The sequence below is a fragment of the Lycium ferocissimum genome, chromosome 6, assembly GCF_029784015.1.
Source record: "Lycium ferocissimum isolate CSIRO_LF1 chromosome 6, AGI_CSIRO_Lferr_CH_V1, whole genome shotgun sequence".
Lineage (NCBI taxonomy): Eukaryota > Viridiplantae > Streptophyta > Magnoliopsida > Solanales > Solanaceae > Lycium > Lycium ferocissimum.
The window spans coordinates 65,663,038-65,681,141 of NC_081347.1; the positions used below are offsets into that span (position 1 = coordinate 65,663,038).

Below are 18,104 nucleotides of genomic sequence, written 5' to 3' on the forward strand. Positions count from 1 at the left end.
CCCGCTTTATTTGAAAATCAACGTTTTGCCATGAAAATTTCAAATACAACAATTTGGAATTTGGAAAGCACCTAAAACCCTATTTTCACATTTTTCTCCTTTTTTCCACTTTCAGTACATTCAAACAATCATATATTGTTTTTACAAAAAGTATAACCAAACACAATCCATCTTCAACTCCAATTTCAAATTCCAAAAAAGTGAAAGAATATTTGGTTTCTATGGCCAGACGCCTACTACTTATGCTAGATTTAAATTTACAATCAAACAACTTCCTTTGTCTCAATTTAAGTGTTTTAGTTTGACTAGTCACAAAATTTAAGAAATAAAGAGAGACTTTTAAATCTTGTAGTTATAAACTTTCAATGTAGGATATTTGAATTATCAGCTTACTAAATATAGAAAGAAATACTATTTTTGAAACAGATAAAAAAAGAAAGTAATACACTTAAATTGGTACGGAAGAAGTAGTACTAAAATTTTATATCACCAGTATTCTACCTATAGCCCGTTTGGATTGGCTTATAAATTGGTCAAACCAGCTTATAACCCATTTTTAGCTTATTTGAGTGTTTAACAAAAATAGAAAACAGCTTAAATTAAGTTAAAAAGTGGTAAAAATAAGCCAAAACCAAAAAATTACTCAACCCCAACTTATTTTTTTGGCGTAAAAGTTATTTTGATTTGACCAACAACTTTACCCTTTTATCCCTTATATTTTTTATTAATTCCAATACTACCCTTACTTCTAAAAATCCTTTAAACACTTTTATCCAAACATATAACTGCTTATTTATAAAATAAGTTTCAGCACTTGAAGGTACTTTAAGCACTTATACTTAAAAATCGTTTTTTTTTTTTTTTTCGGCTAATCCGAAGGGACTCCTAATATACCCTACCAAACAACCCCCTAATAAGTAACCAGCTGTAAATACACTGCACTTACGCACATCAATTCGAATTAACCAAGCCAGGGGTTTTTCTGTGCTCTGCTCTTTTCATCAGTAAAACGCCGCCATCACACCACTCGAGCCTTTTTTCTGCAACACTTATCACAGGTAATTTCTCTCTGTTTGTGTGCCTCCTTTTGCCTTGACTGCAACTTTGCACCAATTAATGTATTGCTGGTGAGAATTGAGATACCTGTTGTATATGTATCAAACAGCCAAATTCTAAGAGGTAATAATATATCTTAACCAATTCACCCTATGTTACGAGTCCCAAAGGGAGATGAACTATTTAGACACCAAGGGGTTGTTTGGTTTGTTAGCAAGTTTAGTGCGATTATAATGTGAGGGATTATGACCAGTAGTGGAGCCAGGATTTTTACTAAGATGGTTCATAAATATAAAGAATAAACACGCGAAGAAGCCAAGGGAGTTCAACATCTACAATATATACGTAGTGTAATTTTTCACCGAAGGGGGTTTGACCCCCTTGCCCCTTATTGACTCTGCCCTTGATTACGACGATTTAATAATAATGAGATTATTTAGTGGGATGTACTTTTATTGTTAGATGTTTCGTTCATGGGATTAAAAATGTGATTCACAGGGTATTACCTGAAATATGCATTCAAAAATACTAGTTGATTTCTTCCCATCTGTTGTAACCTTGTCTTGGTTGATCGAGTTACCTGATACCTGTTGCTGGTGGGAGGTGGTAAGTATCCCGTGGAATAACTCGAGGTGCGTTGCTGCGCGCAAGCTGGCACGGATACCATGGTTATGAGAAAAAGAAATCTGAAACATGTGTTTGGTTTTACTAGATAAACTTTTATTTTCAATTTTAATCTTGGCATTCTTAAAGGACTTGGGGAGAAGAGTTTTGGAGAAGGACATATGTAACTTTTTTGTTTTATCGGGATTAGTAATCCTGGTATTGATATCCATATTGATAGTGGCTCAAAAATAATAGCACAAGTGTGGTTTAAATATTCACGGAATCACTTATACCGGAACAAAAAGTTCAACCAAACGGGATAAGATATCCTACCTCTATCACGAGATTGTTATCCCTTATCCTTGTAATCAAACCACTAAGTTAATTATTTCCATTTGCCTACTAAGTATTGGTTGGGCAAGTGAGTGGTAAAAGGTACCGAGTGGATGTGCGAGCAAGTTGGCCCTCCTCCTATTGTTATTTAGAAGAAAAGAGGAGATCTGCCTATGCTTGGAAATCTAGTGGGACCATGGTAGACAGATGAAATGGACTCGAATGGATAAATGATACAGGGGAATTAATTGTTCCAATCTCAACTATTTTGGAATCTAGGTGTAGTTGATTGATCTATTCTATAATCCAACTTAACCAGATGGCTATTGACCCCAATTTTGATATGGCTGTTAAAGCTATACCAGCAAAGCGTCATCATTTGTGTTGAACATGTCCGGACTAAGCATAAAGAAAAATGAAAGGAAGCGATAAGAGTAGCTCGTTGATCTGTCTTTCTATCTTTTTGCTCTTTTTAATCACAAAGAAAGTTGTTTTGGAAATTGACAGGAATGGGAGCTGACGAGATTAGAGTTGAGCAGACTCCTTCTGGAACGACATCTGAATCTATAGAAGCCTTGCTTGAGGTACCTCAAGTTAGCTTATGTGTTTGTTATATGTTGATTATGATATGCTGTAGTCTTGATTTACAGATTGAGTGAAAAATAACATAATTACTGTAGTAGATATAGAATTTTACCTGGCTATGAACTTACTTTAAATTCCAATTTTAAGTAAATAAGGTTTTACATTCAATCTGCACCCAAGTGGCGTAGGATTTTTTGCTTGAGTTGTTGCCCTTGATCTCTCAATCACTTCTTCTCTATTAACAGGCTGCAAGATATGATGATTTGGATGATGTCATGAGCTTAGCATCTTCTGGTGTTTCGCTTGATTCGAAGGATTCAGAGGGCCGAACAGGTTAAAGTTCTTGAAATGACTTACTTGATGATTTGATAGATACCCTATCTGAGAATATCATTCCTCCATACTTCTCAAATGTCTTATTTGATCATTTGATGGTTACCCAAGCGGCGAATATCAATGATGTTGAAGTAAGCTTAAGCAATTATAGAGAACACTTTTAATTACTTAATATATATCATGTCTCAACACGCTCCCCATGTGTGGGCCTGGTTCTTTTTCATGGGCCAAACACATGTAAATATATTTTTGGTTTTTGGGTGGTGGTAAGATTTGAAGCCATGATCTTTGCCTGCTTTGATATCGTGTTGAAGTGTGTGACCATCTCATTTAAAAGCTTAAGCTAGATTGTGTATAGAGGAGAGACAAACAGGTTTGAAGAACAAGATGGGTTACTTGAGGATTAAGGTAGGAAATTAGAGAAGGGGAATTTCCCTAATAGACCTGAAATTTATCATGGTATTGGAGATTAACTTGGCAATTTCTTCATTTGGTTTTCTTTTTATTGGCATAATTGTTTTACAATTTGGATCGAATTTGAACACAAGTTAATATCTTGTAAAGGTGTAATCTTTACAATGGAAGTTCAGTTTCAAATTTTATGCCTTTTAAGTAGAATTGCCAAACAATTTCTAGAATAAATATAGATTACCTCTATTACCGGAGGCAAGACATAAATTACATGTTTTCCGGTGACAGAGTATGATTTCCAGCGAGGTTCTGTTTATATGAGCAAAAGGTGCAATTGGTTTCTTCGTGAACTGGGTTTAAATATTTTAGCTCCCTTGTATTCAAGACTAGACATCTAGTGTGTGGACAAAATAAAACCAAGGTCCATTTCTTATCAAGGTATAAGAGTCAGACCCATCCAAATGTTGGTTTACTTAATGTTGGATTACCATGTTATATTGTCCATGCACAAATTGCAGTATCTCCAATAATCAGTAACAACAAAAATAAAACTGAAAAGATCCTGTCCTATGGTTACCTAATGGAAAAAGTTAAACAAGGCAGAAAAATACAGAATCACAACATTATCAAAATGGCACTTCCCACAAATTGTATCATCAAGATAGAAGTGCTTATGGTCCTTGTTTTTGCACAACTACATTAAATAATTCAGCCCTTCGGAATTAGTAAATGAGGAGCCAATCTCCATATTTAGTGAGAAAAACAAGGAGAACATATTCATTTTCAAGACATGCATGAGATACCTTGCGGATTACCATTGGTGTAGGCTCTAGTGCTCTGATTGACATGACTATTTAGGCTCCAAATGACTTGTTAAGAGTGCCATGTGATGGTGCATTATTAGCTCCATTCGCCCCGCCGAATTGCCCTTTACTGGAGCAGGGGACTCTAAAAAGTGATTAGCTGATTTGGAGTCTTCTTTACCTTCTGCAATGAAACTACCAACAATGTGTCCTCTGATTGGTGCATCACAATTCCAGGTCATTGTTGGTAGCTTCATTGCGGAAGGTTGGGAAGACTCAAAATAAGCTAGTCATTTTGAAGTGTCTCTTGCTCTAGTAAAGGCCAATCAGGTGGGGTGAATGGAGCCAATAGCCTACCATCAGATGGCACTCTTAATGAATTGCCTGGGGCCTCGGTAAGTCACGTCAATCAGAGCACTGGCGCCTACAATAATAGTAACCCACAAGGCATCTCAAGTGTGTCTTGAAAATCAACACGTTCTTGTTTTCTCACAAAATATGGAGGCGGGCGCCTCATTTACTAATTCTAAAGGGCCTGAGTTATTTAGTGTAGTCATGCAGAAACAAGGACTACAGGCACTTTCTCTCTTGGTGATATAATTTGTGTGAAGTGCCCTATTGATAATGTTAGTGATTCTGTATTTTTCTATCTTGTTTAACCTTTTCCTGTCGGTGTCGGTAACCATAGGACTGGATGTAGCTTTCCAGTTTTGGTTTGGCTGTGGTAACATGGTGCTATTGATTATTGGAGGTATTGCAATCTTGTCTTTTGGTCTTGTAAAAAACAATCAGGACTGGACATTGGGTGTGTGGACAATAAACATTGGGGGCCCAACATCAAGTGAACCAAGAATTCTAGGTGGTAGGCGGTATGACTCTGATACCATGATAAGAAATGGAGCTTGGACCTTATTCAACCCAAAGCTAGCTCATGAGGCGAAGATTGCCCACGACCATATAAGGAGACCAAATGTAACTACTCTAATTTTTAATAAAGGATTATTTGGTAATTTAACCAAGAAAAAAAAAAGAATAACCAAAGCAATTAAAACAAAAAGGGGCAAAGCCATACTGTATCAAAGAAAAGGGGGACACCAGCGTTGTTGGTTTTTGAAAACAGAAGTATAGAAAGAACGCATAGGTAGAAATGAAAAAAAAAAAAAAAAGCAGGGAGAAAAAAAAAAAAAGGGCGAAAAATAGGGATTTTTAACCCAAAGCATCAATGTAATGATCCTAAACTTTTATTGAGTTTATTACGCGATTATCAGAATTTTTTTATGGTAGAAACATAGAGAAATTGAGAAAGTTTAGCCTTAGGCTTCTTCAACCAAAATTGTCGATTTGAAAGGGAAAACGTTATCCGAATTCAATTTTGATTAGTGTTCTGGAATCTGTCGCCGAGGAGAATCTGTTAGTTGTCATGATTCGAGCATTGTGAAAAAATACTAACTACATTGGGGCTGAAGGAGACTCGTCGTGTGGAGATTGCCACTTTCCTGTATTCAGGGTCTGCAGAATCACGGCGGACTTCGATTTAGAAAGGTAGACAAGCAGAGTTACCACCTATCACTTGGTCAGAGTTTTAAGCAATGTTTAGGGACATGTTCATTTCATTGAGCAAACAAGACAACATGAGACATCAGTTTGATCAACTGCGTCAGGGCACTATGACCGTTACAGAGTATGAGGCTAAGTTCATTGATTTTATCTAGGTATGTACCCTTTTTGGTTGAAGACCCGAGGGAGAAGGTAAGGTGATTCGTGGATGGACTTGAGCATCGTTAAGTGTGGTCCTGTGGTACGAAATGATACCTATTCAGAGGTAATTAACACTGCTCTCCGTTATGAGTCCTATCTAAAAATGGACAAGCTAAGCGAGAAATTATAAAGGCACGTAACACATGTGGGTTTAGTGGTGCTCCATCTGGGGGCAAGAGTGGTTTTAATTGTGGTTTGTACAGGCTTACTCTGTCGGAGTCGGTGGTGCAATCTTGGATGAGCGTTTATATAGATAGGGTTAACAACTTTTCGGACATATATGGGCATTTTGAATTTTGGTGCTGTCTTTCGGGCTGACCAATGCGCCTGCAACATTTATGGAACTCATGAACAAGATATTCAAGGCATACTTAGACCATTTTGTGATCGTGCTCATTGATGATATTTTGGTCTACTTTCGGAGTGAGGCAGAACATGAACATCACATGAGAGTTGTGCTACATATACTTAGAGACTGAAAGCTTTATGCCGAGTTCTCAAAGTGCGAAATTTGGTGGGGTACAGTTTCCTTTTTGGGACATGTCGTGTTACGAGATGAGATTCAAGTCGATCCAAAGAAGTTAAGATGCTGTCCGAGATAGGCCTCGACCCAATACTCCTATAGAGTTACGTAACTTCTTGGGACTAGCTGGATATTACAAAAGGCTCGTGGAGAGTTCCTCAAAGATAGCTGCTGCATTGACACGATTGACTCACAAGTGTTGCATTAAGTGGTCAGATGAGAGTGAAGAAAGTTTTCAGAAATTAAAGATTGCATTGATTATGACTCTGATTTTCACCTTACCTGCGGTTGTGGCTGGTTTCACCATTTATTGTGATGGGTCTCGAGTCGGATTGGGTTGTGTCTTAATGCAGGATGGTAAAGTGGTGGCATGTGCTTCTAGACAGCTAAAGAATCATAAGAAGGATTATCCGTCTCATGACTTGGAATTGGCCGTAGTTATATTTGCACTTAAGATTTGGCGTCGCTATCTTATAGTGAGCCATGTGAAATCTATATGATCATAAGAGTTTGTAATACTTAATCTACATCTGTTGTTGACCCTGTCAAGCTGGATAAACACTCCTAGAAAATTGCACCACTGATTCTGACTGAGTAAGCCTGGACTGACCACGATTAAAACCACTTTTGCCTCTAGATGGAGCACCGGTAAACCCGCTTGTGTTACATGCATTTTTACTTTCTCGCTTAGCTTTGTCCATTTTTAGATAGGACTCATAAGGAGTGCCAATCACCTCTGACTAGGTACCATCTCGTATCACCGGACCACGATAACAATGCTAAAGTCCATCCATGAATCGCTTCACCTTCTTTCTTCAACCAAATAGTGTACATACCTGGATAAATCAGTGAACTTAGCCTTATACTTTGTGACTATCATAGTGCTATCATGACACGACACAGTTGATCAAACTAACGTCCCATGTCATTTTGTTTGCTCAATGGAATGAACCTATCCTTAAATATTGCTGAAAACCCTGACCAAGTGATAGGTGGTAACTCTGCTCGTATACCTTTCTAAATTGAAGTCTACCATGACTCTGCAGACCCTGAAAACAGGAAAGTGGCAAACTCCACACCACGAGTCTCCTTCAACCCCATTGTAGTCGGTATCTTTTTCACAACGTTCAAACCATGACCACTAATAGATTCTCCTCGACGAGACGATTCCAGAACACTAATCAAAATCGAATTTTGATAGTGTTTGTCCTTTCAAATCGACAATTTTGGCCGAAGAACCCTAGGGTTAAACTTTCTCAATTTCTCCATGTTTCTACCATCAAAATTTTCTATAATCGCGTAATATAATCAAATAAAAGTTTAGGATCATTACCTTGATGATCTGGATTGAAAATTCCTATTTTTCTCCCCTTTTCTGCTTCTGCCTTCTCTCTCTGCTTCTGTTTTCAAAAACCAGCAAAGCTGGTGTCCCCCTTTTCTTTTATACAGTAGGGCTTTGCCCCTTTTTGTTTCAATTGCTTTGGTTATTCTTTTTTCTTTTTCCTCTTGGTTAACTTACCAAATAATCCTTTATTAAAGATCAGGGTTGTTACACCAAATCCCCATCCCATAACCGATGTGGGACAAACTCCACCCACACATTTGGTACATGTCCAACATGACATGGGGGTCCAACATCAGGTAAGCTATGAACTTCACTGTGCTATGAACTTCACTGTTATATCACGTTGAAGTGTGTGACCTATCTCATGTAAAAATTTAAATTATTAGAGATAGCTCACTTTTATTTACTTAATTTTGTTTCAATAAATGCATTTTCCTACTTGGCTTGCGCTATTTACTTTTTCTTTAAAAAAAAAAAAAAAAAGATATTGTCACAACTTTCATAAGTTATGCTCAGTATTGAACACTCTCATATTCCTTCTCTGCAACAGATAATATTGGTTTCTTGTGATTTAGAGCTATCGATGAGGCTATAATTTTCTTGTGCTTGAAGACCTTAGGAGTACATTGTTTTCGCAGTTTCTGCTATTTCTAGTGCTCAGTATATGTGTGTTCTTTGGAGGCCCGCAGCTGTAAAATCCTAAAACCAAGAATGAAACATTACTCCAAAGACAAAATACACATTTGATGTCATGATCGTGTAAAAAGCATACGAGGCACATTAGTTCATTCTAAGCATTTGGGTTAGGATACTATAGGATGAAAATTTCTAATCAATAATTCAACTCTAAGATTCAACTTTTTACTCAATCTCATATTTGGATGGTGGTACAGGTTCTACAGGATAAAATAGGAGATGACTTAATTGATGTTTAGTTTTCCAGATCTATCCTTGCTTTCCTGTAAATGAATTGTCTTAAGATGTTTTGAGTCGTGTTGTTGAAAGAAAATATTTGTATGAAGACAAAATGATGTTCCTTTTCTGATTTTTGTGATCCTTCTCGTTCTACTATTTCAAGGCCTTGAGAGGAGGAGCTTTTCCACTTTTCACTTTTCACTTTTATTCATTTGATAATTGTTTGCTCTGGCATCTCTTTTCTGAGAAAGGACTCCTCTTGTCCTACCATTTCTTCACTTGTTTCCATTCTATCTTTCACCTTATCTCGATCCCTTCTTCTTGGCTTCTATTCTATTTACTCTTCTGCATCTTCGGGTCTTTTAGTTTTTTAAACTGACCCACCCTTTAAGGGGGAATGATTATCTCTGTTTCTTTCTTATTGCTCCTTCCGTAAACTATGGATTTCTCGTCTAGGGGTGAGAGAGATCATAAAAGGGGATTCAATCGCGGTAGTTAGATGAGTAAGGTTGATTTATGGTAATATGTCGAGGGGATTCAATCTTCTCATCTGCCTCCGAACTGCTTTGAAATGCTTTTCCTTGAGCCGAGGGTCTATCGAAAACAACCTCTTTACCTCCTAAGGTAGGGGTAAGTTCTGCGTACACTCTACCCTGCCCAAATCCTACTTGTGGGATTACCGAGTATGTTGTTGTTCTCATCTGCCTAAACCTTTGTAGGTAGAATTACTTGGTACATGTGCTGGTGGGAGGTAGGAAGTACCCAGTGGAATAACCAAGCTACCCAAAAAAACACTTAAGAGTCTTTTGTCTTTGCGCTTATCCTTAGTTTTCATTAACCTCTAGGCCTCTGAGGTCCTAATTCTTGAACTACATATGTCGCCAGAACTAATTGATTAGTAATATGAAGAATTTTAATGTGGTCAGTTCATACTTGAAGTCTTTAGTTTTGAATTATATATTTTGGACAAGATTGGGGTTGCTCGGTGGTAAGCACCCTCCAACTCTATAGTTGTGGGTTTGAGTCACCAAGGGAGCAAAAAGGTGGGAGCTCCTAGGGAGGGCTTAATTTTTTTAAATATATAAAAAGGAATAGACTCCTAATATGACATGCTGAACTATAACTTGCTTTGGCTATTTAATTTTTGCAGCACTTCATATGGCTTCAGCAAATGGGCACTGTGGCATCGTAGAATATCTTATTCGTAATGGAGCGGTGAGTGGATCACCCCCACTTATTTGCATTATTACATATATGAACATATCTATCTACTGGTTTACATTCTTGTTGATATGATCTAACGGTCTCTCTCTTTAATGAATAATCGTTATTATACATTTCGCTGAAGAAACTGTGTTGTACACTTGAGTGCATTTCTAATAAATGGGTAAAATAAATCTTTTTGTAAAATTTGAGTCAGACATTGGGGGACTGAGTATCCAAATTTTCTTTGAAGGGGATCTTTAACTTCTCTTATTCTTTGATATGTTTAGATACACAGAGTGATGAAACATGATTAATCTAATTATTGGTAACAGGATGTTAATGCTTCCAACGTGGAGAAAAATACACCTCTTCATTGGGCTTGCCTAAACGGACATATCGAGGTAAAATTTTGCATAATTCTTGGATTATAATTCCCTAGCATCCCTTAATTTATAGGGCAAGTTACACATTTGGCCAGTCAGCCAAAAATAATTACATTCGCTAGCCAAATATACACTATTATGCATCAAAAATGTATATTATTATATGTGTATATATTATACTAATATACAAAAATATACATTTGTTGGCTATTATTTTGGTAGACGCCTATTTATGTTAATTTCTCAAATTTACATGACCAGGTAGTGAAGAGCTTAATCCTTGCTGGTGCAAGTGTCTCAGCCTTAAATAGGTGATGTATTTCTGACTTAAGAGGGCTAATAGATTTTCAGGTCAAGTATGCTTTTGCTGCTTCTGCTAGTGATTTTTGCTCTTCACTGAATTTTGTTTTGCTGTCTTTTTAGCCATGAGAGGACTCCTATCGACGAGACAGTGAATAGGGGTAAAACGGACATCATCGATGCGATCAACGAGACAGTAGCCCAACTTGAACTCACTGGCACAACGGTATCATAAGAAGTCACCAATTATATGAAACCATCTTGTACATTTTATGTGAGGACGCAAAAGTCTTGCTGGTGGTTACTATGTTCGATGTTTTCTAATAACTTAAAGTAGCCTCTTACAAAGTATTATGTAAGGTTTGAACTTCAAATGTTCTCCAATGTCATTTTTGGTGATGAGCTGACAATGGTAAATGCTGCATACTCCAATAGCGTTGACAAATTTGTCAAGTTATTTCAAGGACAGCTTTTCTTTAATCAGTTTTGAAAGTTGAGGTGGATCTGGGCAATTTATCATTGGATGACTTGTTCCAACTCCAATCACTATAATAATTGAAGTTGAAATGATTCATACTAGCTTGGTTAAATCAATATCATGTACATTACTTCTATTTGATGCGTAGAGGCTAAAGAGGAGAAAAGATCAATTAAGGTAGACACAACTGCCTTAGCATAAAGGATGAAATTACAGGAAGTTAGAGCTGGACTAGGTAAAATTCAAAGTTTATCATATCCTTGAATAACTATTTTCTTCATCACAAGTCATGTGACGGTGTTTGATTGACTACCAAATTTATGAAATAAATAAAGATTATGAAATCTAATGGTATAAAAGAAGTTTGGGATAGTTGTGTGGTTAACTGTAGTGTATATATTATCTCATTAAGGTTAAAATGAAAGGTTTAACGGTAAATTATTTTTTAAATAAAGAAGTATGATACTTTTTTTTTGGACATATTAGAAGGAAAAAATTAGCACATAAACTGGGTATTTGTTGATATACAAACTATATAAACTATATATATATATATATATATATATATATATATATATATATATATATATATATATATATATATATATATATATATATAAAACGAAATTGGATTTTCATTAACATGGAATTTTTTTAAATTTGTACATCTGCAGACACCCTTCTTTTTTTTTTTAGGGTGGGCGGGTATTTGTGTTAATTTCCGTATAACTTTAGTATGACCACTTTGACCATGCTCTTCCAAAAGCCTGTTCTAAGTTCAACTTTTTTTTCTGCTTGATTTTCAATTTTTCTCAGACAAAAACTATGTGGCTGAAATCCATACTGATAAGTCTAAAGTCCAGAACCACACAAGTGTCAAACAACAAGTGGTCAGTAGAAGCCACATGCATGGCAGAATCCTGAACTGATAATGTTTTTACAATTTCCCACCTACGTACATAATGCAAATACACAAAAATCTCATTCATTTCTCTTTTTTTTTCAGCCCCACTTTTCTTCAATGGCTATTACCGCACCTTCAGATTGGTCATTTCCTCCTTGTGTTAACTGTAAAAACAGAATCTTGAAACCAAAAATTTGCTATTCTTGTAAAACTTTGCCTTTTCTCTCAACCATTTTCTTCAATTCAAGAACTTTGGTTGCTAAATCCTCTGGTTGTTCTTCCCCTGTCTTAGAAGGAAAAAGCCAAAAAACACCCTCCAAAAATTCCCAAGTAATAGAATTAGACTTGGAACAAATTCAAGATTATAGTACTACATCAACAACAAATGGTACTACTAGTACTACTACTGCTACTTGTTTGCCTGATTCCAAGGATTTGAATGGTCTAATTTGCAGTTTACTTAAAGATCCTCAAACTCAAGGAATTGGATATGATTATTATGAGAAAGCAAAGGGAAATAAAGATTTTAGACCTGAGATGTCAACACTAAAGCTTCTTATCAGGTATTTGGTGTATTCAAACAAATGGGGTTCAATATTCTCATTGTCTAAAGATTTGAGAAGTTTACAAGTATTGCCTGATAGCTCTACATGTTGTAAATTGATTAGTAGCTGTATGAAAGCAAGAAAATTCAAGATTGTAAATAGTTTTCTTGAATTGTTTATAATAGCTGATCAAGAAATCGCTGTTTTGGCCTTTGATTCTGCTATGAAAGGCTACAATAAGTTGCATATGTATAGTAGCACTGTGATTGTGTATGATAAAATGAGATCTGCAGGACTTGTATTGGACCCTGGATGTTATTGCAGTATAATGGAAGCATATTCAAAAATTGGTAACTGTGACAAAGTTGTGGCGCTTTTCGAAGAATTTGAGAGCAAGAAAGTAGAGTCCACACCTTATCATGCTCAAATTTACAAGAATCTTTGTGAGTCATTAGGGAAATCCGGGCGCGCTTTTGAGTCTTTGGAGTACTTTAGGGACATGACCAAGAAGGGGATTCAAGAGGATCATTCTTTTTATTCCATACTTATTTGTGGATTTGCCAGTATTCGTGAGGTGAATATGGCTGAGGAGCTTTTAGAAGAAGCAGAAGGCAAGAAAATGCTGAGGGATCCAGCACTCTTCTTGAAACTAGTGTTGATGTACATTGAAGAGGGGTGTATGGAAAAGACTATTGATGTTGTTGCAACGATGACTCGGGTAAAAATCCGAGTCTCTGACTGCATATTTTGCGCGATTGTGAATGGGTTTTCAAGAAAAAGAGGTCTAAGGGCTGCAGTTAAAGTGTATGAAGACCTTTGTTCGGATGGCATTGAACCAGGTCAAGTGACATTTGCCTCAGTATTGAACTTGTATTGCAGGCTTGGATTATACTCAAAAGCAGAAATGGTATTTACTGAGATGGAGCAAAAAGGATTTGACAAATGCGTGGTGGCTTATTCTAGCATGATTGCAATGTATGGAAAAACTGGAAGGCCAAAAGATGCAATGAAACTTGTCGCGAAAATGAAAGAGAGAGGGTGTCAACCAAATGTTTGGGTGTACAATGCTCTCTTGGACATTCATGGAAAAGTTCTAAACTTAAGACAAGTAGAGAAAATATGGAAGGAGATGAAGAGAAGGAAGATTTTTCCGGATAGAGTGAGTTACACAAGTATTATAAGCGCGTATAGCAAGGCAAGGGAGTTTGACAAGTGCTTGATATATTATCAAGAATTTACTCTAAATGGTGGAAGACTCGACAGGGCAATGGCTGGAATTATGGTTGGTGTTTTCTCAAAGATGAATAGAGTTGATGAGTTAATTAGTCTTTTGCAAAGTATGAAGAGAGAAGGGACTAAGTTAGATGGGAGACTTCAAAGATCAGCTTTGAATTCTTTGAGAGATGCAGGGTTGCAAATTCAAGCAAATTGGTTGCAAGAAAGCTTTGGTGCAACATGAGTTCTTTTTCCACTTTGGGGTAACATATTAAAGTGATTGACAACGGATAAAAACTTGATTGTGTTGGCACAAAAACTAACAGAGATTTGCCCATTTTAAAGCATCGAGTCACTCTTTCACAAACAGTACAATTACTTGTTGAACTCTGGCATCACATTACTGATGCATCCCAAAGAATTTATATACCATTGTGACCATCAATCATGTATATATGTGGGGCCAGGGGCCCGGGGGGGGGGGGGGGGGTGGATGCATAATCTTTATTTATAGAACTCTTTATGTAATGTGTTGAATATGTAAAGTTATTTTTGAAGCCGAGCCACAAGTATATGTTCAACTGTATTTATTTTACATGATTTTTGATATGCTTTACTTGAACCGAGGGTCTATTGGAGACAACCTCCTCTACCTTCGCAGGATAGGGCTAAGTCTTCGCACACACGACCCTCCCCAGACCCCACTTGTGGGATTACAGCTGGGTTTTACAGTGGGGTGCAGGGAGGATCGTGTGTACGCCTGGCCTCACCCCCTACCTTGGGAGGTAGGGAGGCTATTTCTTTATTCTTATAGACCCTCGGCTCAAGGAAAAACATATCAAAATAGTATGAAAGTCCTGCATCCATATACTGGTTAATTTTTTTTTTTTTTTTTTTGATATCCTTCGATATTTCCTGCTGCTTTTGCTTCCAAAATGATTTGTTGATGAGACATACTTCTATTTCTTTTTTATAATCCCCGCGATGTCACGGCAGAACTGCCTTGCTACACCGGCCAATATTGCACGAGACACTTGATACTTCCCACCACCAATGATACCGAGTAACTCTATCCTAAGACTGCGACAGATGGAAAAAACCCACCTAATTTATCATATTTCGAATTCAATGATAAACATGCGTCCATTCAAGTTATTTACAGGGCCTTTTGATTCTATTTCATAGAGGGGCTAACTGATTAGGGTGTCTTCTCACAACACACAGAAACTAGAAAAGAAAAAAGATTATTCTTCCTCTATCATCATAATCTACTCTGTTAATTCTTTTACTTCAATGCCAAAAACAAATAAATTTTGCACTGAATTCATGTAGTTAATCCCTCAGAATTACTAGTACTATGAGTGATATTAGATTTCATCAAGTTGTCCAAATGACACATGGAGAAATTGAAAAATATTTTCAGAAAAATGTTTTCCTTCATACCAAACACACCCTAAATATGCATATCTGTGAATAAAAATTAATTATACTTAACGATAATACTTCTAGTGTTCCTAATTAAAAGCGATAATTTTTTATCTTTGTTATATTCCTCCTACTTACCAAAAACTTCACATTTTCTATACTTAAGTTTTTCATTATGTGGCATTGTATATGTAAAGAGTGAAATATAAATTTGAAATAAAATATATACAATCAGATAGTAACTATGCTACGTAATTGTTAAGCCAATAAGACGATCAACGACAACGACAGGCGCAGTGTGGTCCGTAGTGGGAATTCTGCGGAGGGTAAAATGTATCTGGCCTTGTCTACGCTTTATGAGGTAGAAGCTTGATTCAGGCCTGGCGAAAATTTCGACCAGATAAGACAATCATCAAGTGCATTTGAAGGAAATCAAACCAATGTACAAACTTTCTAAGACATGTAGATGCAGAGCCACAATTTGAAGTTTATGAGTTATTCTAGCGCATTTAAGTTACTACTAGATTCTATATTATATTAGTGATTTGTACCAACTAAATAAATTTCTTACGATAAATATGGTGTTGGACCAAGGTTACTGAATTCAACCGAATCAGTATCTTGATCTTTATTGGTGTTCAAATGAGACCAAAAAATCGATCCAAGCCGTGTAAACTTAATAAACGAAAAACCGCTTGGTTTGACTTGATTTGGTTTTAAATTTTAAAAAACCGATAACATTTGGTTTGGTTTGGTGTTAAATCAAAAAAACAAAAAACCGAACCATGAGATAGATACGTACATATATATATATATATATATATATATATATATATATATATATATATATATATATATATATGCTTCAAAATTTTGGCTCATTCCAAGTCCAATACAAATTCAAATAATTAGAAAGAAAAGTGTAGCCCATTTAAGTTTAAGGTAAAATAAAAAGAAATTTACTAAATTACTACTAATAAGCTAGCATTTTATCCGTAACAAATTAAAAGGGAGAAAATGATAATTGGAATTTAAAAAGTTTGGGTAGATGACTTTGTCTTTCTATTTATCACTTTCCGTTTTAACTTCTGTCTTTCTTAATCTTATGTAAAACGCGATGGCTAGATAACAAAAAATTCCGAGGGGTGCTTAATATCAAAATGCTAGATGTAAGAACGTAACTAGAATCATGAAAGGTAGATGTTATGTTTTTATAATTCCTATACCCATAGCCATAGGCCTATACCTAAATAAAGTTAATGAATTAATTAAGAATATCCTTAGATTTGAATGGATTACGGTCAAAGCCGTATTTAGTTAAAAGGTTCTTTGTATTAATACATTCTAAAATCCGAAAAAACCTATAAAAATCGAATCAAACCGACAAAACCGAAATCGATATAATTTATACTATAATGATTTGATTTGGCTTAATTTGAATATTAGGAAAAGCCAAGCTTAATTTATTTAATTTAATTTTAAACGAAAATCGAGTTGACAGGATCGCCAACACCCCTTCTCTAGTATCGCGCGCCCATAAGGGCACGAAGAAAACTTTGATAATTTGAGATGCGTTGAAAGGAATGAAATCTCCTCTCTTCATAAATTTGAATGTAATAGCTTTTGAAAGATTTTAAGTTTTTTATTTAGTCAAAATATTAATGTAATGCCAAAATTAATTTTTTTAAAAAAAAAAGTTTCACGTTTTCTATGCTGCACGTGTAATCACTAGTGGGTCCCCCAAGCATCCACACAGTAAATGAACCTGCCGGCTTTGGTTCGGATACTGATAAGTTAAACATCGGGAAATTAGGTTCGGAAACTGCTTCGCAAATCTTCAAAGCAAACTCAGCCTCAGCCTCGGCTTTCTGTTAAGGTTTGTATAACCGTTAAATCAAACTTCAATCTTCAAATTTTCCCACGCGCCGCCGCGTATATGGCCGGCGCCGTCATCTTTCTCAGTCACTAACTCTTTTTCCGTTAACTTTTCCGTTACTAAATGCTTCAATTTGTTAGTGAGTTTAAGTGATTATTAACAGAAACGGACCTAAAATGGCTTGATTTGTGTAAATTGGAGGGTTTAGTTGCTATAAACTGGTAAATTGATGGTGAATATTGGAGCTAGGGCTCCGTTCACTTTCAAGCAGATTCTGTTACTGAATGCTTCAATTTGTTAGTGAATTTAAGTGATTATTAACAGAAACGAAGCTAAAATGACATGATTTGTGTAAATTGGAGGATTTAGTTGCTATAAACTGGTCAATTGATGGTGAATATTGGAGCTAGGGCTCCGTTCACTTTCAAGCAGATTCCGTTACTGAATACTTCAAGTCGTTAGGAAATTCAGCTGATTATTAACTGAGACGTAGCTAGAATGTCATGATTTGTGTAAATTGGAGGATTTAGTTGCTATAAACTGGTAAATTGATGGCGACTATTGGAGCTAGGGTTCCGTTCGCTTTCAAGCAGATTCCGTTACTGAATGCTTCAATTCATTAATGAGTTCAAGTGATTATTAACAAATTAGAATGTTCTAGAACTGCTTAAAATCGAGCCTGTTGAGCTTCAGTTTCCCTGTAATTTCTCAACTAACTCAAATTAGAAACTTCTAGAACCTTTCTTCTTTGCAATAACGGTCAAAAACACACATGATCACTTTTTCGTGAACTTCCTACCTGAACTATTAGGTGTGCGAGTTCATGTAGGAAAATTTGAGTGAACAACTGATAGTTGAGGTGTGTTTAATAAATAGTTAGTGATAGTTCAGTTAGGAAACTCTAACACCTAGGAAACTCGGAAAAAAGTGATAGTTCTGGTGTGTTTTTGACCATTGACTCTTCTTCTTTCATATATAGATTTTTTTCACTTCTCAGATCCGTGCTAACTTTTTCTGTTTCTAGTTTTAGTTTTTAATTTTATTGTTTTGTGCTCGATGCAGTTGACGAACAAGTCCAATAATTATGTTCCTTTCAAGGTA

The 18,104-nt window shown here is 36.1% G+C and overlaps 2 protein-coding genes across 3 annotated transcripts; both read left to right on the top strand.

Moving 5' to 3' along the window:
* Positions 1 to 904: 904 nt before the first annotated feature.
* On the top strand, positions 905 to 11,040 carry LOC132060079 (uncharacterized). Of its 2 annotated transcripts, none has more exons than XM_059452956.1 (7): positions 905 to 1,020; positions 2,499 to 2,579; positions 2,826 to 2,913; positions 9,822 to 9,886; positions 10,210 to 10,278; positions 10,522 to 10,571; positions 10,684 to 11,040. In XM_059452956.1, the coding sequence occupies exons 2-7, from the start codon at positions 2,505 to 2,507 to the stop codon at positions 10,793 to 10,795; spliced, it is 459 nt and encodes a 152-aa protein (XP_059308939.1). In that variant the 5' UTR covers positions 905 to 1,020; positions 2,499 to 2,504; the 3' UTR covers positions 10,796 to 11,040. The 2 variants fall into 2 exon arrangements, with proteins under 2 accessions (XP_059308939.1, XP_059308940.1); XM_059452957.1 differs by having other exon boundaries at positions 916 to 1,058; positions 2,503 to 2,579.
* Positions 11,041 to 11,954: 914 nt separating this feature from the next.
* LOC132060080 (pentatricopeptide repeat-containing protein At5g13770, chloroplastic) lies at positions 11,955 to 14,046 on the top strand. The gene has a single exon (XM_059452958.1). It carries the CDS (start codon positions 11,970 to 11,972, stop codon positions 13,944 to 13,946), a length of 1,977 nt encoding a protein of 658 aa, XP_059308941.1. The 5' UTR covers positions 11,955 to 11,969; the 3' UTR covers positions 13,947 to 14,046.
* The last annotated feature ends 4,058 nt before the right edge of the window (positions 14,047 to 18,104 follow it).

Coding starts and splice junctions, on each gene's coding strand:
- LOC132060079 (XM_059452956.1), top strand. CDS start 2,505: ATGGGAGCTGACGAGATTAGAGTTGAGCAGACTCCTTCTGGAACGACA. Junction 9,887..10,209: donor ATCTTATTCGTAATGGAGCG/GTGAGTGGATCA, acceptor TATTGGTAACAG/GATGTTAATGCTTCCAACGT. Junction 10,572..10,683: donor AGTGTCTCAGCCTTAAATAG/GTGATGTATTTC, acceptor CTGTCTTTTTAG/CCATGAGAGGACTCCTATCG.
- LOC132060080 (XM_059452958.1), top strand. CDS start 11,970: ATGTTTTTACAATTTCCCACCTACGTACATAATGCAAATACACAAAAA.